The sequence below is a fragment of the Oncorhynchus keta genome, chromosome 14 (genome assembly GCF_023373465.1).
Source record: "Oncorhynchus keta strain PuntledgeMale-10-30-2019 chromosome 14, Oket_V2, whole genome shotgun sequence".
NCBI lineage: Eukaryota > Metazoa > Chordata > Actinopteri > Salmoniformes > Salmonidae > Oncorhynchus > Oncorhynchus keta.
This window is the reverse complement of record NC_068434.1, coordinates 50,509,849-50,537,759: the sequence shown is the minus strand read 5'-3', so window position 1 is coordinate 50,537,759 and position 27,911 is coordinate 50,509,849. Positions and strand designations below refer to the sequence as shown.

Here is a 27,911-nt window from a genome sequence, read left to right as displayed (position 1 = left end):
AACTCAAGTTCTGTGGGTATGGAGCTTCCGCAATGGCCTTCCCCCTTGACGGTGCCTTGCGGAGCCCCGAACTGTCGATGACATGGCCCAGGTACTCAACAGAAGCCCGGAAACACTTGCATTTGTCCTTCCGGACCCTCAGTCCGTACTCCTCCAGTCTCTGTAGTGTAGCGTTCAGGTTTCTTAAGTGCTCCTGCTCATCTTTGCCGGTGATGACTAGATCAAGGTAACATTGGACCCTCGGTGAGCCCGCTCACTATCTGGTCCACATCCATCTCTGAAACAAGGCCAGAGCTAAGGTGATTCCAAAAGGAACCTGTACAGTCCTTTGTGAATCACTATGGTCAACAGTTCTTGTGACTCTTGGTCCACATGCATCTGGAGATAGACTTATGTCAGGCCTATCTTACTGAATTTATGTCCTCCAGCTAAACCAGAAAAGAGGTCGTCAATGCAGGGTAGTGGATATTTCTCAGCAGTCAAGACTGGGTTAATGGTGACTTTGAAATCACTACAGTCTGAGTGATCCATCTTTTTTTATGACTGGAACGACAGGTGTAACCCATTCACTAGGTCCAATACTCCACTCTCGACTAGTCTGTTTAGCTCAGTTTCAACTTTTGGTTTTATGGCGTATGGGTCAGGTCTAGCTTGCTGTCTGGTTTCATGGTCACTCTAACAATCACACTTCCTCTCATTGGAACAATCTCACTGGTGTATGTTCTCAGCTTCCTCTTTGTGGGCAGTGATGTAGTTTCTCCTTGTATACAGAAAAGATATGGCTGCTCCAGTGTCCACTTGCATCCGTACTGCTTTTCTATCTAGTAGCGGTGTCACCCAGTATCCGTGGCCATTGTCTGAAATGGACACAAAGATTCTTCCCCTTCCAACAGGGTATCACTTTGTTCATCCTTTGTGTGCTCCATTTTATGTACTTTCTGAAGTCACTTTTCCTTTGTTCACTCAGCTCCAGCAGTCAACCTGTTTGGCCCTCTGTTTCAGCACAAGGGCCGGTACGGCACGGCTATGCTGGAGCTTAACAGACTATGCACTCGCCACACAACACCCACCTCAACTGCCTGGTGCCAAGGGAAGCTGTCAGTTCATAAAAGGTCAGGTCAGTCTAGCTTAGTGAAGCAGCCTTGTTCGCTACTGACCACAAAACGGACTCCTTGAAATGTGATGACAAAGAGACAGCCTGGGAGGAGATTGCAAACCTAAACTGATGCCCCCTCATGGTCTCTTCCGCGTTGACAGGAACTCCTGATTGCTAGTATTGAGTCAGTGGGAGGAGTCGGGGCTACTCAGTTATGCCAATAAAACCACTGTGTCCATAACTTCAGATTTGTCCAGTAGATGGCACAACTAAAAGATTAACAGTTGAGCTACAAATTTAAAAAAGATCTGGTTTGAACTAGAATAAAAAATGTAACATGTATCCATTTATCAACTTAGGTCTTTAGTGCATTTAAATATTTGATTCACCTATCATGAAAAAGAATAGTGGAAAATCTAGCAGTCACGAGTTATGAGGACAGTGAAAATTCATACTTTTAGACTGCCCTCAAAATGTCAATTATTTCCTGATATCATGGGAGCCTTGATATTCATGGTGGAAAAAAATTGTGCGGAGAAACACAGCCATCTACACAGAGCCGTAATAAACACACCAGAGTTTATGCTTTTGTTTATGATTTATAAATATTCAAAAACAAATAGAAAATCATTATTTTTCTCATACTTTAATAAATGGAAAAACACTGAGTGAAACCAATGATAGAGGGCTTTAAAGCTAAATGGCCCTGTTGTGCTGGATGACATAGAATACTATAATTAACCAATTGTAAACTTTGGACTCAATTGACAGCACTCACATTTGTCATATGGAATAGTTTAACATGCTATGAGGACTCATAGTTGTGACAAAATTTAAATAAAGAACAGAATAGAAATCCCCTCATGTGAAAGTGTCTGTACATTAAATGGCTTAAGGTGTTCATGAGATTCTACAAGGCATTTGAAAAGGCACAGAGAAACTCAAAGTGGACAAATACAGTAAAAAGCAGCTAACATGCTTTTTTATTTTAACTAGGCAAATCAGTTAAGAACCAATTCTTATTTACAATGACGGCCTAGGAAGAGCGGGTTAACTGCCTTGTTCAGGAGCAGAACGACAGATTTTTACCTTGTCAGCTCGGGGATTCGATCTAGCAACCTTTCGATTACTGGCTCAACGCTCTAACCACTAGGCTACCTGCTGCCCCAGTTCATTGAACTGTCAAATTATGCAACTCGCCAAAAGGTACTTTTTTATCCCTTGTTCATCCTAACTTAAAATATTTGATAGAAAGTACTGCATTTGCCCCTTCATAGAAACCTACCTAACCATAAATATAGTAATTCTGTGCTAACTCAAATCAGCACAAAAGCAGCTACCATCATTTACACACAAGTGTGTAAAACTTGTCCTCTAAAACAGTGGGTTGTGTCTTTAGTTAAGGGCTGGCATTATTGAAAGCATAGACAAAAGATGCACACAAAAAAATAGCAAAAGAAGCATGAAAGAATTACAGAATATAAATTGTACAAATACACCATTAAAGACAATACCTTGAAAATTGGTCACTAAAATATATATTTGTTTTAAAAGACAAAAAACATTAGTGATGTATTGAATATCCCCAAATCGAGAGATGGCCATGTCACGACGAGCTACAGTAGCAAAATAAAGACTGCAAACCATTTGTAAAGGTGCCTGTGGAGGACAGTCACAGAAAAGTTAGCGAGGGAGAGTGAGACAGGCAGACTGAGAATGAGACAGTGCTGAGGGGGGTAGAGGTGCGTACTGCTTAGGCCATGTTCGGTAAGGTGGGGGGGGGGTCCCTGTCCTGTCGGTCCTAGTAACTTGGGTCGAGTCTCACCACAACTTCTTCTTTTCGTCCATGGACACCCCACCGGGCCCCAGAGCCACAATCAGTAGCAGCCCACCGATCACCGACATGGTCTGGAAGAAGTCGTACTTGAGGAAGTCGTGCATGGGCTTGTAGGCGGGCACCATCCAGAAGGCATTAAAGTATACGTTGACGGCAAACAGCCACAACACCAGGGTGAGGGCGGCCAGCTTGGTCTTGAAGCCGATTGCCACCAGCACGATCAGAGCTGTGCCCACCAGGTTCTGCAGAATCTAAAATTATGGGAAGGTGTACAGTAGGACAGCAGTCAATGTTCATTCAAACTCGTACCAGGATTACAGAAGCATGTTGATATGGTTGCATCCCAAATGGAACCCTATACTTTATATAGTGCAGTACTATTGTCCAGGCACCCCTAGTCAAAAGTAGTTTGAATAAAATGTTAATTAATAAATAAGGGAATACAAGCTGACTGCCTGAGACAAACAGTTTAGACCCGGGTTCAAATAGAATCAAATGTTTTTTTCAAATACATGAGGTGCTTGATTGAGCTCGCAATGAAACCAATGGAAGTCCCAAAAGTAAAAAAAATAAATACAATTTAAATAAACACCCTCATCCAGGCAGGCTCGATCAAATGCTGAATTAAAAGTAAAGAACAAATGCGATTTGAATCGGTATGCAGGAGCTCAGAACTCACAGAGATGAAGCTGGGGTCAAAGTGCAGCAGGGTCATGAACATGAGCACCAGGAGAACCCGTCCGCCCAGCTGCATGTACTGCTTGGGCGAGTGCTCTCCCATTGACGGCACCCCAGCAAACATGCTCTTCCCCTCCCCACGCGACTCGGCTAGCAACAGCAGGAGCCCCCCGCCCAGGGCCAGGTTCCTGGAAAGGAGGAGGCAGAGTGAGAGGGAGAAAGAGTTAAGCAAAGCAAGTGTATTTGCAGTTTTGCACAGAGATGTGCAGTGGTTCCTCCTTTAAAAGTTGCGTCATACTGCGGCACACCTTACGTGCTGCCTCAGCATTCTGTGGCACGTCATTTAATTCTCAGCCATTTTTTCTGTTACTGCTAGTTTGACCACTAGAGGGCATCTGAGAAGTATTTGATAGTCTTCCATATTGCAGACACACGGGAGACCGGGGTTCAATCCCCCAACGGGGAGGAAGGAGTAGGCTGTCCTTGTAACTGATTCCATATGTGTTATTTCATAGTTGTGATGTCTTCAATATTATTTCACAATGTAGAAAATAGTAAAACTATAGAAACATCCAGGAATGAGTAGGTGTGTCCAAACGGTTGACTGGCACTTGCTTAATTTGATTGATATGATGGTGTTTTTATTCCATGAAAAACGAAAAACCCTCTGGGTAAATTCTGACCGTTTCGCTCTCGGAGAACACACTGGACGTTCGAGCCGAGGCAGTCAAGCACCCAAGCTAATGTTGGCTAGCTTCCTAGTTACTTCCATACACAAATGAGACCACTCTGACCATTTTACTCACCCAAGCAGAGCTGGTTAGGCATGTTCTGTTAACCAGAGAGTTGGTGACTGTAATTGTGCTGCAGGAAACAATTTAATTATGCATTTTTGCCGACGTTTACTGACACTGGCCATAATCAACGGGTGTTGAGTGCTCGTAAATTCATTATTCCCGAGCTCTGGTACACTCAGATGAGAGTGCTCTGAAAACGGAGTAGATAGTCAGAACGAATTTACGAAAGCACCCGAATGTCCATTGAGAACGCACACCGACAATACCATTTAGCTAAGAATGACAGGAATAATCAAGTCCATAAACGTTGGGTAGTTAGATAGCCTGTAGTTAATACGCTGTCAAGTTTGATGTATAACTACTAACGTTAGGTAGATATCTAACATACTGGTACATACTGCGGTAATGATATGCTATGTGGACAGTGTAGCTAACAAAACATGTGTAGCCAACAAAACATGTAAGGTAACTTATTTAAAAAGTAATTACTTTACTTCATTGAGTTGCAAGCTACCACAAGGACACGCTCTTTCGACTCTGCGGACAACTACGAAGGACTGTGTGATGGCATCAGGTAAGCAGCACTGGGCATTCTTCCGTCCAACTTTTACATAGCTCCTACGATTCAGTGTTGGTTCATAACATTGTACTAAATTACATACATACATACCATAGAATGAATCATGCAATTATTATTCTCAAGCTAAACAAAATAATTTAGCTACGAATGCCTGTTCTCGCCATTTTCAGTTTAATTAATCTAACTTTCTTTCATGGCAACTCATAAGCAGGCCATGTCCTATTTGTTTCACAGTCAATATATAATCATATTTCATGACAGTGTAACAGTTAGCGTTGTTCCTGAAGGATGAAAGAACACAATATGTCTGTCAGGGAATGCAAGGATGCCCCATGTGGGCTTTAGAATGGTCAAAGGAAGTCTCAGAGCAACGGGCCATCGTGTACAATGGCGAAGTCTTTGCAGAGTGTAGATGGTGCAGGTATCATTGCCAGAATGATCCAGCTTCGTTGCATTGCTTGCTCCTGCACCCATCTCTCATCCACATTGATACAAATCGTAAACTCAGCAAAAAAAAAAGAAACGTCCCTTTATCAGGACCCTGTCTTTCAAAGATAATTTGTAAAATTCCAAAGAAATTCACAGATCTTCATTGTAAGGGGTTTAAACACCGTTTCCCATGCTTGTTCAATGAACCATGAACAATTAATGAACATGCCCCTGTGGAACGGTCATTAAGACACTAACAGCTTATAGACGGAAGGAAATTAAGGTCACAGTTATGAAAACTTAGGACACTAAAGAGGCCTTTCTACTGACTGAAATAACACTAAAAGAAAGATGCCCAAGGTCCCTGCTCATCTGCGTGAACGTGCCTTAGGCATGCGGACTGCAGTTGTGGGCAGGGCAATAAATTGCAATGTCCGTACTGTGAGACGCCTAAGAGAGCTCTACAGGAATACAGGTCGGACAGCTGATTATCCTGGCAGTGGCAGAACACGTGTAACAACACCTGTACAGGATCGGTACATCCGAACATCACACCTGCGGGACAGGCACAGGATGGCAACAACTGCCCGAGTTACAACAGGAACGCACAATCCCTCCAATGCTCAGACTGTCCTCAAAAGGCTGAGAGAGGCTAGACTGAGGGCTTGTAGGCCTGTTGTCTGGTGAGGACCTGCCTTACATCACCGTCGCCTATGGGCACACCCCCACCGTCGCTGGATCAGACAGGACTGGCAAGAAGTGCTCGACATTGACGAGTCGCGGTTTTGTGTCACAGCATCATCGGACTGGGCTTGTCATTGTAGGCAATCTCAACGCTGTGCGTTACAGGGAAGACATCCTCCCTCATGTGGTACCCTTCCTACAGGCTCATCCTGACATGACCCTCCAGCACAACAAAGCCACCAGCCCTAATGCTCGTTCTGTGCGTGATTTCCTGCAAGACAGGAATGTCAGTGTTCTGCCATAGCCAGCGAAGAGCCCGGGTCTCAATCCCATTGAGCACGCCTGGGACCTGTTGGATCAGAGGATGAGGGCTAGGGCCATTCACCTCCAGAAATGTCTGGGAACTTGCAAGTGCCTCGGTGCAAGAGTGGGGTAACATCTCACAGCAAGAACTGGCAAATCTGGTGAAGTCCATGAGAAGATGCACTGCAGTAATTAATGCAGCTGGTGGCCACCAGATACTGACTGTTTACTTTATTTTGACCCTCCCTTTGTTCAGGGACACATTATTACATTTCTGATAGTCACGTCTGTGGAACTTGTTCAGTTTGTCTCAGTTGTTGAATCTTGTGTTAATACAAATACACGTTAAGTTTGCTTTAGATAAACGCAGTTGACAGTGAGAGGTTTCTTTTTTTGTTGAGTTTCTTTTTCAAATCTAGTTATTTAAACTTCTTTATTCTTACATCATTGAAAATGTGTCTAGGAATAAGTATGAAATTGTAGTTGTTCTTCAACTGGTAATACATAAATAATGAAGGTTAATAGGTTAAACATTAAATTCCAATGCATTTTTTTTTCAAGATACAAAAGGTAAGCATATTATTTTGTATCCATATTGCATATTTCCCATCACCTCACGAACAACCACAATACCAGTCTGGTGTTAAGCTTTGTGCTGTATTGACGTATCCTGAAAACGACATCTGCTGCTTTAGATTGAATGGTCATATCTCAAGTTATTGTTTTCATATCTACAAAACAATAAGCTATTTTCTGTACTTTGAGTATGAGCTGATCAAGGGGTTAAAAATGTAGATATTGCTAGATGTTCACTGTCCGAGGAACAGACCGTGGAAGCGTTATTCCTGGCAAGTGTCCATAACCAGAGGTAATTAAACTGTTCTGTGTTCTTTTTCCCTCTGCCTGTCTTGTTGTACATGGAACCTGTCTCACATGCAGTTGAGGGAGGAGGATACATTGACCTGTTGAATTCTATCCACCTCTTCTGTGTGGGATATGTTCCTACCTCATCTATGGGCAGATCTGCAGCATTTCAGAGATGGAATAATCACCATTTAAGTACAGAGGCGAACTGACACCTCACCAGCTGTGGCATTACGGAATGCTCCAAACACCTGTGCACATTTTTGTTTTTGCCTTAGCACTACACAGCTGATTCAAATGATCAAGTCATCAAGCTTCAAGTGGTATTTATGTCTAATAAATGACATTATATTCCCTTATGTCCTCGTGTGTCTTGTTTTTCAGCATAAAGTACTCTTTGTCCACTTAGTGTGGATAGCAGGTGAGACCACACACACAAGTATGTCTCTCCTTCACTTCATACCTCTCCTCCCTAAATCCTCTAGGTTATATCAGTTGTCGGTGAACCCCTCCCGCATCTGAACTGGCTGACACAGAGGGCACAGCATGATCATAGGTCAAAAGGAAATATTGTTAAAGAGATGCTTTACATTGAAATACATAGATGTAGTAGTCCCAGAGTTAATTATCCAAGATTAGTTTTGCATTTCACCTCCTGATGACTGACCGTGTTAGAATAAAAGAAGAAGGCTTAATCATGCTCTCTATCCATCGGTTTATCGTCTGCAGGTATGTTTTGATGTGAGGGGAATCCAGTCCCGTCATCGCCACTTCACCTACTTAAGATAACCTTCGGCCCAAGGCTAGTTAGGAAACACTACGTAATTGTGATGAACTGAGAGAATATTAGGGTATTAGCACTAATTAATTAATCAAATGCTGTCTACCTCTGTTCTTACCTCTTTCCCTTCTACACCCCTCTCCCCTCATTTTATAATGCACACCTTATATGCATTGAAGTACAGATTGAACTTGTATTTATAATATTAATAATTATACATGTATTAACACCTGGATAATGAACTTCTTTCAATAAAGCGTTTCGCATTCTCCACTGGCTGAAATTAAGTATCCCATTGAAATAATATCCTGTGTCCTCAGATTAATGCAGATGGAGTTAGATATGCATAGTTTTTCTGTATATATGAATTACAAATCAATCATGTTTCTAGTCTATTGCATAGTTACAATGTGTAATCATTGACGTCCCAGGAGCAGGAGTGGTAAACACTGCAAGTGTGTAATTGTAATGCAGATACACCTGGTATTGGATAGGACTGAAAAATAACGTCAGATTCATACCTGAACCACACCTTTATTTGCCAAGGAAGAGTACATGATCAGTGAATATACTCAATGTACAGGCTACAATGTGGGGATCGCATGCGTGGTAATAACTACAGTACATGTACAGTTGGGCAAAAAAGTATTTAGTCAGCCACCAATTGTGCAAGTTCTCCCACTTAAAGAGATGAGGCCTGTAATTTTCATCATACAGCATCACTTCAACTGTCAGACAAAATGAGAGAAAAAAAATCCAGAAAATCTCATTGTAGGATTTTTTATGAATTTATTTGCAAATTATGGTGGAAAATAAGTATTTGGTCACCTACAAACAAGCAAGATTTCTGGCTCTCACAGACCTGTAACTTCTTTAAGAGGCTCCTCTGTCCTCCACTCATTAACTGTATTAACGGCACCTTTTTGAACTTATCAGTATAAAAGACAGTCCACAACCTCAAACAGTCACACTCCAAACTCCACTATGGCCAAGACCAAAGAGCTGTCAAAGGACACCAGAAACAAAATTGTAGACCTGCACCAGGCTGGGAAGACATCTGCAATAGGTAAGCAGCTTGGTTTGAAGAAATCAACTGTGGGAGCAATTATTAGGAAATGGAAGACATACAAGACCCCTGATAATCTCCCCCCATCTGGGGTTCCTAGCGAAAAACTCAACTCGTCGTGTTTGGAGGACAAAGAATGCCGAGTTGCATCCAAAGAACACCATACCTACTGTGAAGCATGGGGGTGGAAACATGCTTTAGGGCTGTTTTTCTGCAAAGGGACCAGGACGACTGACCCGTGTAAAGGAAAGAATGAATGTGGCCATGTATCGTGAGATTTTGAGTGAAAACCTCCTTCCATCAGCAAGGGCATTGGAAGATGAAACGTGGCTGGGTCTTTCAGCATGACAATGATCCCAAACACACTTCCCGAGCAACGAAAGAGTGGCTTCGTAAGAAGCATTTCAAAGTCCTGGAGTGGCCTAGCCAGTCTCAACCCCATAGAAAATCTTTGGAGGGAGCTGAAAGTCCGTGTGGCCCAGCAACAGCCCCAAAACATCACTGCTCTAGAGGAGATCTGCATGGAGGAATGGGCCAAAATACCAGCAACAGTGTGTGAAAACCTTGAAGACTAACAGAAAACGTTTGACCTCTGTCATTGCCCAAAAAAGGGTATATAACATTAGAGATACTTTTGTTATTGACCAAATACTTATTTTCCACCATAATTTGCAAATAAATCCTACAATGTGATTTTCAGGAATTTCTCTCCTCATTTGGTCTGTCATAGTTGAAGTGTACTTTTGATGAAAATTACAGGCCTCATCTTTTTAAGTGGGAGAACTTGCATAATTGGTGGCTGACTAAATACTTTTTTGCCCCACTATATATAGGACTTGCATCCTTGGCACAAAGTTATTCCAGTTGAAGTCGGAAGTTTACATACACCTTAGTCAAATACATTTAAACTCAGTTCCACAATTACAAAAATGTTATCCTAGTAAAAATTCCCTGTCAGTTAGGATCATCACTTTATTTTAAGAATGTGAAATGTCAGAAAAATAGTAGATAGAGTATGATTTATTTATTTCATCACATTCCCAGAGGGTCAGAAGTTGACAATACACTCAATTAGTATTTGATAGCATTGCCTTCAAATTGCTTAACTTGGGTCAAGCATTTCAGGTAGCCTTCCACAATAAGTGAATTTTGGCACATTCCTCCTGACAGAGCGGGTGTAACTGAATCAGGATTGTCGGCCTCCTTGCTCGCACACGCCTTTTCAGTTCTACCCACTAATTTTCTGTAGGTTTGAGCTCAGGGCTTTGTGATACCACTCCAATACCTTGATTTTGTTGTCCTTAACTTGGGGTCATAGTCCATTTGGAAGACCCATTTGCGATCAAGCTTTAACTTCCACTGATGTCTTGAGATGTTACTTCAATAATATTCACAATTTTCCTTCCTCATGATGCCATCTATTTTGTCCCTCCTGCAGCAAAGCACCCCCACAACATGCTTACCACGGGGGGTGCTTCAGTTGGGATGGTGTTCTTCCACTTGCCAGCCTCCCCCTTTTCCTTCAAAATTAACAATGGTCATTATGGCCAAACAGTTCTACTTTCGTTTCATCAGACCAGAGGACATATCTCCAAAAAGTACAACCTTTGTCCCCATGTGCAGTTGCAAACCATAGTCTGGCTTTTTTATGGCGATTTTGGAGCAGTGGCTTCTTCCTTGCTGAGCGGCTTTTCAGGTTATGTCGATATTGGAGTCGTTTTACTGTGGATATAGATACTTTGGTACCCGTTTCCTCCAGCATCTTCACAAGGTCCTTTGCTGTTGTTCTGGGATTCATTTGCACTAATCACCAAAGTACGTTCATCTCTAAGAGACAGAATGAGTCTCCTTCCTGAGCGGTATGAAGGCTGCATGGTCCCAAGGATGAACCATACTTGTGGAGGTCTACAATTCTTTTTCTGAGGTCTTGGCTGATTTCTTTTGATTTTCCCATGATGTCAAGCAAAGAGGCACTGAGTTTGAAGGTATGCCTTGAAATACATCTACACCTCCAATTGACTCAAATTATGTCAATTAGCCTATCAGAAGCTTCTAAAGCCATTAAATAATTTTGTATGTAAACATCTGACCCACTGGAATTGTGATACAGTGAATTATAAGTTAAATAATCTGTCTGTAAACAATTGTTGGAAAAATTACTTGTGTCATGCACACAGTAGATGTCCTAGCAGACTTGCCAAAACTATAGTTTGTTAACAATACATTTGTGGAGTGGTTGAAAAACAAGTTAATGACTTCAACCTAAGTCTATGTAAACTTCCGACTTCAACTGTATATTCTACTCAATCCATAGGCTTTATTAATGGCATTCGGACTTGAAGTTGATACAACAACTCTGATAGCCGAGGTTCATAGATTGGTATGAATATTAGTTCAGAAGCTAACATCTTGGGGTCCTTACACAGATCAGCTACATACTGTAGCTAGCTACACATCCATAGGCATACAGTTATTTTATCCTCCACTACACAATAAGCAAGTAAATAGTTAGCTAGCTATGTTACTTCAGCTGCATTACATGGCAAGCTTTTATTTTACCTTTATTTAACTTGGCCAATTATTATTATTTATTTTTTAACACCTTTATTTATCTAGGCAAGTCAGGTAAGAACAAATTCTTATTTCCAATGACGGCCTAGGAACAGTGCGTTCCTAGGGTTGACTGCCTTGTTTAGGCACGGAACAACAGACTTGTAACTTGTTAGCTCGCAGATTCGAACTTGCAACCTTTGTTACTATTCCAACGCTCTAACCAATAGGCTACCCTGCCGCCCCAAAGCTTACACAATTGTACATTCAATTTGCAGTAAATGCTAGCTAGATTCTTCCCATCCACTGTTTTCCAAGACGACAGCCTGGTTTGCTCAGAAGTCCCTAAAAACATTAAACATGAATTACAATGTCATACAGTACTTACATCATAACACCAGATAGCTAGCTGGCTAACGTTAGCTATCTAAATTGTGATTTTTGTGAATTAACTTTATGACATGTCTCTACATTAACTAACATATTCCTCTCAATTGTACATGTTTAGCTTGACTCGTTATGGCATTATAACTACTTACATCTGCTTCCCCCGTAATGTTGTCAGCCATCTTCGTTGAAGAAAGCCACCAGGAACGGGCGGGCTCGCGTCAAATTTGTCATTGGAACCACTCTATATGATTGGTGATATAAAAACCTTGGGACCCAAATGCATAATAAGTGCTCTGACTCCCCCTTGTGGTCTGGAGCAATGAAGCCATGACGCTGGGTACCTCTAAGTCCCATGGTCTAAGTGTAACAGAATAACTTTACGTCCGTCCCCTCGCCCATAACCGGGCGCGAACCAGGGACCCTCTGCACACATCGACAACAGTCACCCTCGAAGCATCGTTACCCATCGCTCCACAAAAGCCGCGGCCCTTGCAGAGCAAGGGGAACTACTACTTCAAGGTCTCAAAGCAAGTGACGTAACCGATTGAAACGCTATTTAGCGCACACCGCTAACTAAGCTAGCCGTTTCACATCCGTTACATAAGCTCGCAACTTTTAAAGGAGGAACCACGATCATTCGCTGGGGCGTGTTGCTCTGATCTGTGCCTCACAGAAGGACATTTGTGTTTAAAGATTATGACCACCAACTTTGCACTCATTGGTTCGTTTGAAAAATACAAACAGTCAAAGGACTCACCTCATCAAGAATTTAAGATCCCATAAAATGCTGTAGGCAATTGTCTGAAATGGTAAGATGATTTAGTGAGACACTGGTTTCCCTTATGTATTTAATTATAAAGATTGTAAACAGAATATAGTATCATGAATGGTTTCATCTTCTGCTGTATTCAGCCCATATACAATTAAAGAAAAACAAGTTTAAACTTACCTGTAAAGAAAGGATTCCAAATAATGCAAAGCAAGCATACTGGACACAATTCCTACTGAGGATAAGGACACAGCCACCTGTTTGAAAGAGAGATGAACAATAACATTTGTTTATTTTAACGGGGAAAGTCAGTTAAGAACAAATTATTATTTACAATGACTGCCTACCCTGGGACAATTGTGCGCCGCCCTACGGGACTACCAATCACGGCCGGATGTGATACAGCCTGGATTCTCCCCCTCCCTAGGCCAGTTCAGGGCCCAACGTAACTGCAACTGGCCATCCCTCATCTGCTAGATAGTGATGGGGAATAAAATCGATACAGTAACGTATCAGGATATTATATTAATATTTGACTGATAGGTAGTATTAGCTAGCACTAGTCGGCTGTACCTGCGCCAAAACTCTGGTATTATTCATCCTTTAGCATTTTCTTTGTATTAAAGTTAGCCAACATGTTTTCAGCACTTTTATTTCAATGAGTGATCAAAACCTATTTTAACATGCTTTCTCATCTCTGCAGCAGACATATAGTGAGCAATATGTTTGGAACATCAAATCGCAATACATATAGAAGTGAGAATTGCAATACATATCGTCTCGGCACATAAGAATCGTGATAATAATCGTATCGCAATCGTATCGCCTGGCAATTCCCAGCCCTACTAGCAGTCTCCTCAGGCATTGCCAGAAATTGCACCAACATACTCACTCCATAGTGAACAACTAGCCTCTCACACCTAGCTGTCCTAGTAGGTTCAGTAACTCCCCTAATTGTCCTGGTAGGTTCAGGAGCTAACCTCGGTGCTCTAGAATGTTTACTAACTCACCGACACTAAGACTGTAATTTCAAGTGTTTCACAGCATGGATGCTTTAGACTACAATGTACCGTGGGTAAAAAGCTTAGAAAAATACTATAACTAATTGGAAGCCTCATGTAAAAATGTACATAAATGTTCAAATAATCGGTCTCAGGCGCCAACCTCATGCTGTCGGGTGAGACGCATGACGCTCAGACTATTTTAGTAAATATCTTGAAGTGGAAGAATATTTTCAGCAGCTACCGTGATTTGTTTATACACTGAACAAAAATATAAAACGCAACATGCATCAATTTCCAAGACTTTACTGAGCTACAGTTCAAATAAGGAAATTAGTCAATATAAATAAATTCATGACACCCTAATCTATGGATTTCACATCACTGGGAATATAGATATGCATCTGTTGGTCACAGATACAGTACCTTAAAAAAAAGGTAGGGGGCGTGGATCAGAAAACCAGTCAGTATCTGGTGTGACTATTTCCTTCGCATAGAGTTGATCAGGCTGTTGATCGTGGCCTGTGGAATGTTGTCCCACTCTTCAATGGCTGTGAGAAGTTGCTGGATATTGGCGTGAACTGGAGCACAAAGTCATACATGTCGATCCAGAGCACCCCAAACCTGCTCAATGGTTGACATGTCGGGTAAGTATGCAGGCCATGGAAGAACCGGGCCATTTTCAGCATGTAGGAATTGTGGACAGATCCTTGCGACATGGGGCATTGCATTATCATGCTGAAACATCAGGTGATGGCAGCAGCTCAATGGCAAAATGGGCCTCAGGATCTCATCCCGGTATCTCTGTGCATTCAAATTGCTATCGATAAAATGCAACTGTGTTCATTGTCCGTAGCTTATGCCTGCCCATACTATAACACCACCATAGGGCACTCTGTTCACAACATTGACATCAGCAAACTGCTAGTCCACACGACACCATGCAATCTGCTTGGTACAGTCTGTAAAACCACACCTCTACGGCGTGCCAGTGGCCATCGAAGGTAAGCATTTTCCCACAGAAGTCTGTTATAATGCCGAACCGCAGTCAAGTCAAGACCATGGTGAAGACGACGAGCTTGCAGATGAGCTTCCTTAGACGGTTTCTGACAGATTGTGCAGAAATTATTTGGTTGTGTATACTCCGTTTCATCAGCTGTCCGGGTGGAAGGTCTCAGACAATCCCACAGGTGAAAAAACAGATGTGGAGGTTCTGGGCTGGCGTGATTACACGTGGTTTGCAGTTGAGGCCGGTTGGCCGTACTTCTAAATTCTCAAAACTGACGTAGGAGGTGCCTTACGGTTGAAGAATGAACATTCAATTCTCTGGAGGACATTCCTGCAGTCAGCATGATCCCTCAAACTTGAGACAGTGCATTCGGAAAGTATTCAGAGCTCAACTTTAACCACATTGTTAAGTTACAGACTTGTTCTAAAATTGATTAAATAATCGACACAATCCTGTCTCAGAGCTCTACAGACAATTCCTTCGACCACATGGCTTAGTTTTTGCTCTGACATGCACTGTCAACTGTGGGACCTTGTATAAAGTTGCAAGAAAAAGTATGTGAACCTTTGGAAATACCTAGATTTCTAGATAAATTGGTCATATACAATTTGATCTGATCATCTAGGTCACAATAGACACAGTCTGCTTAAAACTAATAATAAATTGATGTTTTCATGTCTATTGAACACACCATGTAAACATTCACAGTGCAGGGTGGGAAAAGTGTGTGAAACCTTTGATTTAATAACTGGTTGACCCTTCTTTGGCAGCAATAACATCAACCAAATGTTTTCTGTAGTTGCGGATCATTCCTTTTTATAAAACTGTTTCAGTTCAGCAATATTCTTGGGATGTCTGGTGTGAACAGCTTGAGGTCATGCCACAGCATCTCAATCAGGTTGAGGTCAGGACTCTGACTGGGCCACTCCAGATGGCGTAATTTCTTCTGTTGAAACCATTCTGTTGATTTACTTCTGTGTTTTGGGTTGTCGTCCTGTTGCGTCACCAAAATTCTGTTGAGTTTCAATTGGCGTACAGATAGCCTTACATTTTCCTGCAAAATGTCTTGATAAGCTTGGGAATTCATTTTTTCCATCGATGATAGCAAGTTTTCCAGGCCCTGAGACAGACCCAAATTGTGATGCTCCCTCCACCATACTTTACAGTTGGGATGAGGTTTTGATGTTGGTGTGCCTTCCTAACAACTCAACTGTTTCATCTGTCCACAGAATATTTTGCCATTAGCGCTGTGGAACATCCCGGTGCACTACTGCAAACCTCAGACGAGCAGCAATGTTTTCTTTGGACAGCAGTGGCTTCTTCCGTGATGTCCTCCCATGAACACCATTCTTGTTTAGTGTTTTACGTATCGTACTTCCGGCGCCGACAGAGATGGCCGCTTCACTTTCCTATTTTGTTTTTTACGAGTTATTTCTTACATTGGTACCCCAGGTAATCTTAGGTTTTATTACATACAGTTGGGAGGAACTACTGGATATAAGAGCAACGGCAACTCACCATCATTACGACCAGGAACACTACTGTCCCGAAGCGGATCCCGTGGTTTGCCCAACACCCAGGACAATGGATCGGATCCCAGCCGGCGAACCAAAACAACGTCACCGTAAAAGGGGCAAGCCGGCCTTCTGGTCAGGCTCCGGAGACGGGCACAAGCATACTACTCCCCAATGTCCAGTCTCTTGACAGCAAGGTTGATGAAAACCGAGCAAGGGTAGCATTCCAGAGGGACATCAGAGACTGTAACGTTCTTTGCCTCACGGAAACATGGCTCACTCGAGACACACTATCGTAGTCGGTACAGCCAGCTGGTTTCTTCACGCATCGCGCTGACAGAAACAAGCATCTTTCTGGGAAGAAGAGGGGCGGGGGGGTATGCCTTATGATTAACGAGACGTGGTGTGATCATAATAACATACAGGAACTCAAGTCCTTCTGTTCACCTGACAGTTCACCTCACAATCAAATGGCGACCGCATTATCTACCAAGAGAATTCTCTTCGATTATAATCACAGCCGCATATATTCCCCCCCAAGCAGACAAACGGCCCTGAACAAACTTTATTTGATTCTATGTAAACTGGAAACCATATAGTACAAACAGTGTAGCTATTCCCCCCGCAAAGCAATCAAACAAGGTAAGCCTCCGTATAGCGACAAAGTAGATTCAACGGCTCAGACACGAGAGGTATGTGGCAGGGTCTCCAGTCAAATCACGGATTACAAAAAGCAACCAGTCCCATCGCGGAACAGGATGTCTTGCTCCCAGACAGACTAAACAACTTCTTTGCTCGCTTTGAGGACAATACAGTGCCAACGACATGGCCCGCTACCAAAACCTGTGGAATCTCCTTCACTGCAGCCGACGTGAATAAAACATTTAAACGTGTCAACCCTCGCAATGCTGCAGGCTCAGACGTCATTCCCAGCCACGTCCTCAGAGCATGCGCAGACCAGCTGGCTGGTGTGTTTACGGACATATTCAATCAATCTCTATCCCAGTCTGTTGTTCCCACATGCTTCAAGAGGGCCACCATTGTTCCTGTTCCCAAGAAAGCTAAGGTAACGGAGCTGAACGACTACCGTCATCATGAAGTGCTTTGAGACTAGTCAAGGACCATATCACCTCCACCCTACTTGACACCCTAGACCCACTCCAATTTGCTTACCGCCCCAATAGGTTCACAGACGGCACAATCGCAACCACACTGCCCTAACCCATCTGGACAAGAGGAATACCTATGTGAGAATACTATTCATCGACTATAGCTCAGCATTTAACACCATAGTACCCTCCAAACTCGTCATCACCTGGGTCTCAAGCCCGCCCTGTGCAACTGGACATCCTGACGGGGCCGCCCCCAGGTGGTGAGGGTAGGTAACAACATCTCTACCCCGCTGATCCTCAACGGTGGGGCCCCACAAGGGTGCGTTCTGAGCCCTCTCCTGTACTCCCACGACTGCGTGGCCATGCACGCCTCCAACTCAATCATCAAGTTTGCAGATGACACTACAGTGGTAGGCTTGATTACCAACAATGACGAGACTGCCTACAGGGAGGTGGTCAGGGCCCTCGGAGTGTGGTGTCAGAAAAATAACCTCAGTCAACAAAACAAAGGAGATGATCGTGGGCTTCAGGAAACAGCAGAGGGTGCACCCCCCTAACCACATCGACAGGACAGTAGTGGAGAGGGTGGAAAGTTCCTCGGCGTACACATCACAGACAAACTGGATTGGTCCACCCACACAGACAGCGTGATGAAGAAGGCGCAGCAACGCCTCTTCAATCTCAGGAGGCTGTAGAAAAAGCACTCAAACTTTTACAGATGCACAATCGAGAGCATCCTGTCGGGCTGTATCACCGCCTGGTACGGCAACTGCTCCGCCCACAACCGTAAGGCTCTCCAGAGGGTAGTGAGGTCTGCACAAAGCATCACCGGGGGCAAACTACCTGCCCTCCAGGAACACCTACACCACCCGATGTTACAGGAAGGCCATAAAGATCATCAAGGACAACAACCACCCGAGCCACTGCCTGTTCACCCCGCTATCATCCAGAAGGCGAGGTCAGTACAGGTACATCAAAGCAGGGACTGAGAGATTGAAAAACAGCTTCTATCTCAAGGCCATCAGACTGTTAAACAGCCATCATTAACATTGAGTGGCTGCTGCCAACATAATGATTAAACTCCAGCCACTTTAATAATGGAAAAATGTATCACTAGCCACTTTAAACAATGCCACTTTTATGTTTACATACCCTACATTACTCATCTCATATGTATATACTGTACACTATACCATCTACTGCATCTTGCCTATGCCGTTCTGTACCATCACTCATCCATATATTTTTATGTACATATTCTTCATCCCTTTACACTTGTGTGTACAAGGTAGTTGTTGTGGAATTGTTAGATTACTCGTTGGTTGTTACTGCATTGTCAGAACTAGAAGCACAAGCATTTCACTACACTCGCATTAACATCTGCTAACCATGTGTATGTGACAAATACAATTTGATACATGTCAGAGATGTTAGCATATTCCAGAGATTTCTGTAACTCCTTAGCTGACATTTTGTAGGATTCTACTTATCCTCCTTGAGCATTCTGCGCTGTGCTCTTGCAATCATCTTTGCAGGACGGCCACTCCTAGGGAGCGTAGCAACCGTGCTGATATTTCTCCATTTATAGACAATTTGTCTTACCGTGGACTGATTAACATCAAGGCTTTGAGATACCTGGGAAGGATCACAAAAGTCAACCATTCTTAATATTCTGAGATCTCTTTTGTTCAAGGCATGGTTCACATCAGGCAATGCTTCTTGTGAAAAGCAAACAAACTTGAGTGTTATTTATAGGGCAATGCAACTCGAACCAACATCTCCAATCTCATCTCATTGATTGGACTCCAGGTTAGCTGACTTCAATTAGCTATTGGAGAAGTCATTAGCCTAGGGGTTTACATACTCAACGCTGTGCGTTACAGGGAAGACATGCTCCTCCCTCATGTGGTACCCATCCTGCAGTCTCATCCTGACATGACCCTCGAGTATAACAATGCAACCAGCCATACTGCTTGTTCTTGTGTGATTTCCTACAAGACAGGAATGTCAGTGTTCTGCCATGGCCAGTGAAGAGGCCGGATCTCAATCCCATTGAGCACATCTGGGACCTGTTGGATCGGAGGGTGAGGGCTAGGGCCATTCCTCCCAGAAATGTCCGGAAACTTGCAGGTGCCTTGGTGGAAGAGTGGGGTAACAACTCACAGTAAGAACAGGCAAATCTGGTGCAATCCATGAGGAGATGCACTACAGTACTTAATGCAGCTGGTGGCCACCAGATACTGACCATTTACTTTATTTTGACCCTCCCTTTGTTCAGGGACATTCCATTTGTTCGTCACATGTCTTTGGAACTTGTTCAGTTTGTCTCAGTTGTTGAATCTTGTTAAGTTCATTTTGCTGAGTTTATATACAGTTGAAGTTGGAAGTTTACATACACCTTAGCCAAGTACATTTAAACTCAGTTTCACAATTACTGACATTTAATCCTAGAAGAAATTCCCAGTTTTAGGTCAGTTAGGATCACCACTTTATGTTAAGAATGTGAAACGTCAGAATAATAGTAGAGAATTTTCAGGTTTTATTTATTTCATCACATTCCCAGTGGGTCAGAAGTTGACAAATACTCAATTAGTATTTGGTAGCAAAGCCTTTAAATTGTTTAACTTGGGTCAAGAATTGTGTAGCCTTCCACAAGCTTCTCACAATAAGTTGGGTGAATTTTGGCCCATTCCTCCTGACAGATCTGGTGTCACTGAGTCAGGTTTGTAGGTCTCCTTTCTTGCACAGACTTTCAGTTCTACCCACTAATTGTCTATAGGATTGAGGTCAGGGCTTTGTGATGGCCACTCCAATACCTTGACTTCGTTGTCCTTATGTTATTTTGCCACAACTTTGGAAGTATGCTTGAGGTAATTGTCCATTTGGAAGACCCATTTGCGACCAAACTTTAACTTCCTATGAAATTCTGCTTCAATATATCCACATAATTTCCCCCCCTCATGACACCATCTATTTTATGATGTGCACCTTCTGCAGCAAAGCACCCCCACAACATGCTGCCACCCGTGCTTCACGGTTGGGATGGTGTTCTTCAGCTTTCCAGCATCCCCCTTTATCCTCCAAACATAAACGATGGTCATTATGGCCAAACAGCTCCATTTGTGTTTCATCAGACCAGAGGACATTTCTTCAAAAAGTATGACCTTTGTTCCCATGTGCAGTTGCAAACTGTTGTCTGGCTTTTTAATGGTGGTTTTGGAGCAGTGGCTCCTTCTATGCTGAGCGGCATTTCAGGTGATACCGATATAGGACTCGTTTTTACTGTGGATAGATACTTTTGTAGCTGTTTCCTCCAGCATCTTCACAAGTTCCTTTGCTGTTCTTGGATTGATTTGCATTTTTCGCAACAAAGTACGTTCATCTCTTGGAGAACGAACACGTCTCCTTCCTGAGCGGTATGACGGCTGCTTGGTCCCATGGTGTTTATACCTTCAGGTGTTTGGAAATTGCTCCCAGGATGAACCAGTCTTGGAGGTCTACAATTTTTTTTCTCAGGTCTTGGTTGATTTCTTTTGATTTTCCCACGATGTGTGTAACTTAGTCAGGTTTGTAGGCCTCCTTGCACACGCTTTTTCAGTTCTGCCCACACATTTTCTATGGTCAGGGCTTTGTGATTGCCACTCCAATACCTTGACAAAGGGATACTGAGTTTGAAGGTAGGCCTTGAATTACATCCTCAGCTACACCTCCAATTGACCCAAATGATGTCAATTAGCCCAGCAGAAGCTTCTAAAGCCATGAAATAATGTTCTGGAATTTTCCAAGCTGTTTAAAGGCACAGTCAACTTAGTGTATGTAAACTTCTGACCCACTAGAATTGTGATACAGTGAATAAGTGAAATAATCTGTCTGTAAACAATTGTTGGAAAAATGACTTGTGTCATGGAAAGTAGATGTCCTAACCGACTTGCCAAAACTATAATTTGTTAACAAGACATTTTTTGAGTGGTTGAAAAACGAGTTAATGACTCCAACCTAAGTGCATGTAAACTTCAACTGTAGATCCATGACTACATGGAACTCTATTCCACATCAGGTAACTGATGCACGCAGTAGAATCAGATTTTAAAAACACAGGTAAAAATACACCTTACGGGACTGTAGAGACAAATAGGTGCAGACACATGCAATTCTGGGATCTCCTTTTTCAGCTCATGAAACATGGTGCCAACGAGTGATGCACCGATATGACATTTTTTGGCCAATACCGATATCCAATATTTTCCTTGCCAAAAATCCTGCGGCCTTTTAAGCATTCTAGTACAGTTTATTTAGGATTGTGGCTCAATGACATGGGTTATCAGTCTGCTCAGTGACACCCAGAGAACATTAGCATCATGGCTCAGACTCTGAAACAACTGAATTGAGCCACATTTGTCAACCAGTGTGTATTGAACACTATTCGAGGAGAAACAATACTGTGTGGATGTTTAGGAGCCTGATAACTCTGAGGACGACGCTGGGAAAAAAATATATTGGGTATTGAGTAGACCGTTACCCCATTTCATTGATCCCCAATCCTTAGGTAAAGCTCTACAGTGCAATATGAATGTCAATACACTCAATAGGCTGACTGGGGAGGTGATTTCCCACAAGTCACAGTCCCTTCCAGAAGGGCTACAACGCTAATATTTGCATAAACTCTTAACAGTTGTGTTCTGTGGGTGTCACAGAGTAGACTGAACCCCCACTTCATTGCTTCACATTCCAACCTTGTTTAACATTATCTTGTCTAAATATGGCATTATTCCACCAATTGTAACCTTATGCTTCACTTTCAAAGAGGTACTTTTATTTTGAAGGCAAACTCCACTCTTGTGAAGAAAGCCACAATAAGGATTAGGCACAACACACAACCAGGTCAGGTCGAGCCTCACTAGCCAGATGAAGCTATCTGGCTGCTTATAACATTAGCTTTGGGCAACAGGGTTAATTAACTGGCTAGCCATTTATTTACATTAACTGAAGTTCAATTTCAATAGGCGAACAACAAGTGGCTACCAAGCTAATACTTAAATCACAAGGATTACTAAATCCTTTCTAAGAATAGTAAAAATGAATGCAGTTTCTTTTTTTTTTTACAGCTTTGACAGTGCTACTGGCGCTCAGTAGTGGTGGCGCTTGGCTTGCACGTGCAAATTCAGAAGAGAACACTCTATAATAGAACGGTATTATTTGATGTGTCAAATTAAAAGCTTATTTAACACGTCAAAGTGTTATTGTCAAATAGTGTTATTTGACATGCATCTTTTTTGATACGCAAAGACCCAAACGGCGTTCCATAGTACGTTGTGAAGCTAATAGCAGTGACTCTATCACAGTGTAACTCCAGAAGGGCAAACATCTGAACAATAGCGCACATGGTAACATTAGTGTGTACCAGTGCTCAACCAGTCACAAAAGCCCACACCAACCATGACAAAACAGTTGATTTTCAATGGCAATGAATTCCATTATCTTGTCATTAATGGATTTCGCCTTTGAGTTGTCTCACTGAAATATTCTTATTCTTTCAAATGAGTGCTCGATCCACACAGCAGACATTGTGGGCTAGGTTAGGAATGCTGTGTTGCACATGTAGTGAACATTTTATGTGGCGTCATTAAGTCATGTTATAAAGGTATGCATGTAAGCTTTGACATTAGTTTAACGCCGATGTGGATGACCACACACACACACAAGCTTGATATATGTCCCTTGTCACCTGTCTTTTTACCCACAGAGTAACTAGTGCTCATCTCTCATTCTATTCTTTTCCTAATTGGTGAGAAGAGATCCTGTAATGTATTTGACAGTACTATTTTGCTTACTGTAAAAAATTACAGCATCCATTAAAATGTACAGCAGGGAGCTGCAATATCTTTTTACAGTAAGGAAAATAGTACTGTCAAATACATTAGAGCCTCTCTGCGGTAAAGCAAAATTACAGTATTAAGCTGGCAACTCAGGGAGAAGCTTTACAGTGCAACGGTTCCCGTAGGTTCAGTAACAGGTTCAAGTAACTCACCTAGCTGTCCTAGCAGGTTCAGTAACACGAAGCAGGCAGCCAGAAAGTAACCACAGCTCCAGGTGGCCTCAATGTAGTCCCGCTGCTCATTCCACTGGAACCACATGCGAATGCCGTCCTCCAGGAAGGTGCTGATCAGACACAGGCGTGCCACGTGAGGAAGGTATTGTTTGGTCACTCTCAGGAACTGCCAGGAAAGAGGAAGTGGTTGATTAAATGGTTAGTCAGAGAGAGTAGCTCAGTCACAACACATGCAGTTGCAGGTGTGAGGTTAAGTTTTCCCTTGGTACATATCTAGGATCCCTCCCTCAATCCAAACCTTAACCATGAGTGAGGAAAATGCTAAAATGACCCAAGATCAGTATCTAAGATCAACTATTGTAGTCATTAGTGGCGTTTCAGGCAGGTCGTCTTCTGTCCAGTCACAAGTGTTGAACGTCTCAGGTTAATATGACATCTTCTGGGATGCATTAGCATAATAACAGACAACTTGGAATGCCCCCAGCATTGCCACTGGTTGGAGCCAGGAGAAGATGATTTGCTTACCGGGTATGTGTTCTTATAAGCAGATTTACTAATCTACGATTTACGGTTCTGTCTACAGGGGATCGGTGAAGGGAGGGTGCACTGTTGCTTGTACTGTCCCTCTGATGTTAGGCTATAGGCTAGGATATATCAGTACACTAGAATGTAGGCTAATAGTAGTGATGTGGGGTGGATCGATAGTTACATATCGCAGTTAGGGATGCGAAGGATCGTAAATTAACTGTAAATTTCCATCGGAAGTTAAGCCCGTGAATATGATGAATTTGGCTTAACAAGGCAATTCTAGGTCTTGTTGCATATTTTGGTTAAACTATCCCCAATTCGTTGGAAGTGATGGTACGTGTGAAAGGGTTAAACAGCTTGGAAAATACCAGAAAATTATGTCATGGCTTTAGAAGCATCATCTGAGTCAATTGGAGGTGTACCTGTGGATGTGTTTCAAGGCCTACCTTCAAACTCAGTGCCTCTTTGCTTGACATGGGAAAATCAAAAGAAATCAGCCAAGATCTCAGAAAAGAATAGACCTCCACAAGTCTGGTTCATCCTTAGGAGGAATTTCCAAACGCCTGAAGGCACCACGTTCATCTGTACAAACAATAGTACGCAAGTATAAACACCATGGGACCACACAGCCATCATACCACACAGGAAGGAGACACGTTCTGTCTCCTAGAAATGAACGTACTTGCGAAAAGTGCAAATGAATCCCAGAACAACAGCAAAGGACCCTGTGAAGATGCTGGAGGAAACAGGTACAAAAGTATCTATATACACACACAGTAAAACGAGTCCTATATCGACATAACATGAAAGGCCGCTCAGCAAGATAGAAGCCACTGCTCCAAAACGGTCATAAAAAAGCCAGACAACGGTTTGCAATTGCACACGGGGACAAATATCGTACTTTTTTGAGAAATGTCCTCTGGTCTCATGAAACAAAAATATAACTGTATGGCCATAATGACCATTACCGTTACTGTGTTTACTGCAAACAGCCTGAGGTAGACAATTCATAGACACTAACTGATTTAGCAGTCCACCTGTTGATAGTATGTTCTGACTGGGTGAGTTTTGTTAAGAGCCCCGACACTAGTCTACAAATTAACATATCGCTTGCTGTACGTTTTTGGAAACATAAGGAACGTATCTTTCATTTAAGCTTAACGATTTTCTAAAAACGAAAAAAGGTTCAACTACGACACACCTTTATATGGTTAGTGTTCCCACACGGCCATATCTCCATGTTTACATTGCTTGTTTCCAAAGACAGATGGAAGACATGGCTGATTAGCACGTGGCCGCCTATATAGCTTGCGCTGAACACCTGTGTGTAAGCATAACTGCTATATTTTTTTATTATAACAATTCCGTCAGGGGCATATCAGCATAAGTTTCGAAAACAATTATTATAGACGTTTCTAAGAGTAGGAACACAGCGTCGGAAATGTACCAAATGTGGACGAATGTAACCGCTGAAACCAACACATACGGAGCAGAAGTGCTTTCGAAAGAAAGCTAAACCAGAGGTAGCCACTACTGCAACTGTTTCGGATTCATGACTGTACGATTGAAGAATAACTCAAACGGGAAGGGACTACCTACACACACCATCATTGGTTCATTAATATACATTCACTTTTTTTATCCACATTCTAGTTTCGCTATCATGAAAAAGTGAGCAGACTCCCTCCCCTTAATTCAATGATGACTCCTGTCTGGTTCTGTCGTGGCCGCGAGGGCCTTGTGCACTGCCTACCTGGTCTGCCACGTCCTCCGCATTGCTCATCAGATCATTCTGCCCCATGTCACGCTCTGAGTCTGGTACTGCTGGTGCCACTGTAGTTTCCTAGAATTCTAACTGACAAAAATCTGACCTGTCGCCTTGAGTTTTTTCAGACGCTACCTCTTCATCGAAGAAGTGCAAGCGTTACCTCCGCCCCATAACACAGCTCCCTCTGTAGGCAGTAATTGCCATAGCGTGCCACGTATACAAGGGACTAATGTTCTGGTTGGGAAGCACACCATCCCATGTAGACAGAGGAGACTGGCGGTACTGCAGTTTAACTGACGCGAGCCCAGAAAACGCCCTCAAAGAGAAGTCAATTTTCAAAATGATTTAAGAAGAAACTGTCACCATCACCTTTGTGACAAATATCCATTGAATTTTTCAATGAATTGTCTTCGAGGCCAATCTTCTTCCATCACTCACAGCCGAAGTTTTATATTTGACATTTTATATTCATGCTGCTAGGGCTCCTGAGTGACACAGGAGGCACTGCATCTCAGTGTTACAAGGGGTCATAACAGTCCCTGGTTCAAATCCAGGCTGTATCACATCTGGCTGTGATTGGGAGGTTAGTGCACAATTGGCCCAGCATGGCCAGGGTAGGCTGTCATTGTAAATAATAATTTGTGTTAAATTTTGGGGGGCTGACATTCTGCACATTTTCTCCTCGATAAAAGAGTAGCTCTCAATACAGTTTTCTGTTCCCAAATCTGCTTTGAACAGAGTGGACTAAGTTTTGTAGACTTTACCCTTTGCAAAACTTTTTTTTAAAATTGCGCTGTGTAGAAGGAATGCAAAGACGAATTGAGTTATTGCAAGCACACCACAGAGTAGGCGTTCCCTAACGGAAATATGCAGATGCATGCTAAAACACGCCAATAGGATCTCGCTAGCGTGTGCTTGGCTCTGCCCACGTCCTTGCTTGTTCTACTCACTATGACTCATTTGTTTCCATTGAAAATGACAGGCAGTGGTGTATCTTGGATTAGTTATAAATTCTTGGCGTATGGGGTTGTTAATGTTCTCTAGTTGAGCCGTGATTGGCTCAGTGTTCTGTCACTCATTGGGATACTACATCACTGCAAAATGTACAGTCAGAACAAAAAAATGCAGGCCCCTATTGTGTTGCCATAGAGTTACATTAGAAGTGGCGATCCAAGAAAGCTCAAGGTCATTGGCCACAGATAAAATGACGTCAAATCACATTATATCTACAGTAACTTTGATTTGATCTTTGATTGGACAAGCTAACAGTCATCATCTTGAATCAAGTCGACAATCAACTGTAAAATCCTTTTCAATCCTTGTCATATGAAGATAAATTATGAAGAGAAATTATAGATAAAATGTTTCGGTGCTCACCGGCCATTCGACATAAACAACAAGTTGGAACTTGCAAATTCAACAATGAGTGGTTTGGAAGGAATCAGTGGCTAACTGCAAGCATTGCAAAGCAATCACTAGCCTGCTCTTTAGTGGAGTGGATGTGTGGTCCAAGTCTGAGTTTAAAAGTCTCTTTTCCAAGCTTAAAAGGATAAACATTCAACATTGGCCATGCTGTCAATCCAGCATGACTTCTGCCCCTGTCAAAACAACTGGAAACTCGGAATTGGGAAATCTCAGACTTCAGTGAGTTCAAGACCTCTGAAAAAAAACGAGCTCCGACTGGGAAAATACATTTTGAACGGTCATCCAACTCGGAATTCCAACCTGCCTCTTTCTAGAACTCCAACCTAAAGATCACTAATGTCATGATTCAACCTTGTTTTTTTCTGAATCCCCTGCTGTCTTGAAAGCACCATAAATCCAGAGAATGCCAGACTTTGATGACAAAGTTTGATGACAAAATTTGCCCACGAAGGAGCGCCGTGCCACATTCCTGTTCAAGTGAACACAGCACAACAACGTGAGTCCAGAAATGTATTTTATGCTGCTGCAAAAATGATGTAATATGCCAGGGAGTTATGTATACTGTAGCTAAGAAAGTAATACTATGTGTATGTTGGAAAGTAAGCTGTTAGTAGCCCATGTGCCTCACCCTAATAATTTGGTCCCTTTTCCCCTCATAATTAAGCCTACTGTTCTGACTTG

At 42.6% G+C, this 27,911-nt stretch overlaps 1 protein-coding gene across 4 annotated transcripts; it reads right to left on the bottom strand.

Moving 5' to 3' along the window:
* Positions 1–1,658: 1,658 nt before the first annotated feature.
* On the bottom strand, positions 1,659–26,034 carry surf4l (surfeit 4, like). Of its 4 annotated transcripts, XM_052462646.1 has the most exons (7): positions 25,791–26,015; positions 24,484–24,619; positions 23,489–23,675; positions 13,005–13,081; positions 12,813–12,856; positions 3,613–3,799; positions 1,659–3,184 (listed from the first exon to the last, which is right to left on the bottom strand). In XM_052462646.1, exons 2-7 carry the CDS (start codon positions 24,511–24,513, stop codon positions 2,918–2,920), a joined length of 792 nt encoding a protein of 263 aa, XP_052318606.1. In that variant the 5' UTR covers positions 24,514–24,619; positions 25,791–26,015; the 3' UTR covers positions 1,659–2,917. The 4 variants fall into 4 exon arrangements, with proteins under 4 accessions (XP_052318606.1, XP_035642249.1, XP_035642252.1 ...); XM_035786356.2 differs by lacking the exon at positions 24,484–24,619 and having other exon boundaries at positions 25,791–26,009; XM_035786359.2 differs by lacking the exons at positions 24,484–24,619; positions 25,791–26,015 and adding an exon at positions 13,172–13,294 and having other exon boundaries at positions 23,489–23,635.
* Positions 26,035–27,911: the final 1,877 nt, after the last annotated feature.

What these genes read in the sequence shown, in the direction of transcription:
- surf4l (XM_035786356.2), bottom strand. Translation starts at nt 25,838, where the DNA reads ATGGGGCAGAATGATCTGATGAGCAATGCGGAGGACGTGGCAGACCAG. An exon ending in CGGAGGACGTGGCAGACCAG is followed by an intron (nt 23,676 to 25,790) that starts GTAGGCAGTGCA and finishes CTTTCCTGGCAG; the next exon opens with TTCCTGAGAGTGACCAAACA. An exon ending in TTGACCCCAGCTTCATCTCT is followed by an intron (nt 3,185 to 3,612) that starts GTGAGTTCTGAG and finishes CCATAATTTTAG; the next exon opens with ATTCTGCAGAACCTGGTGGG.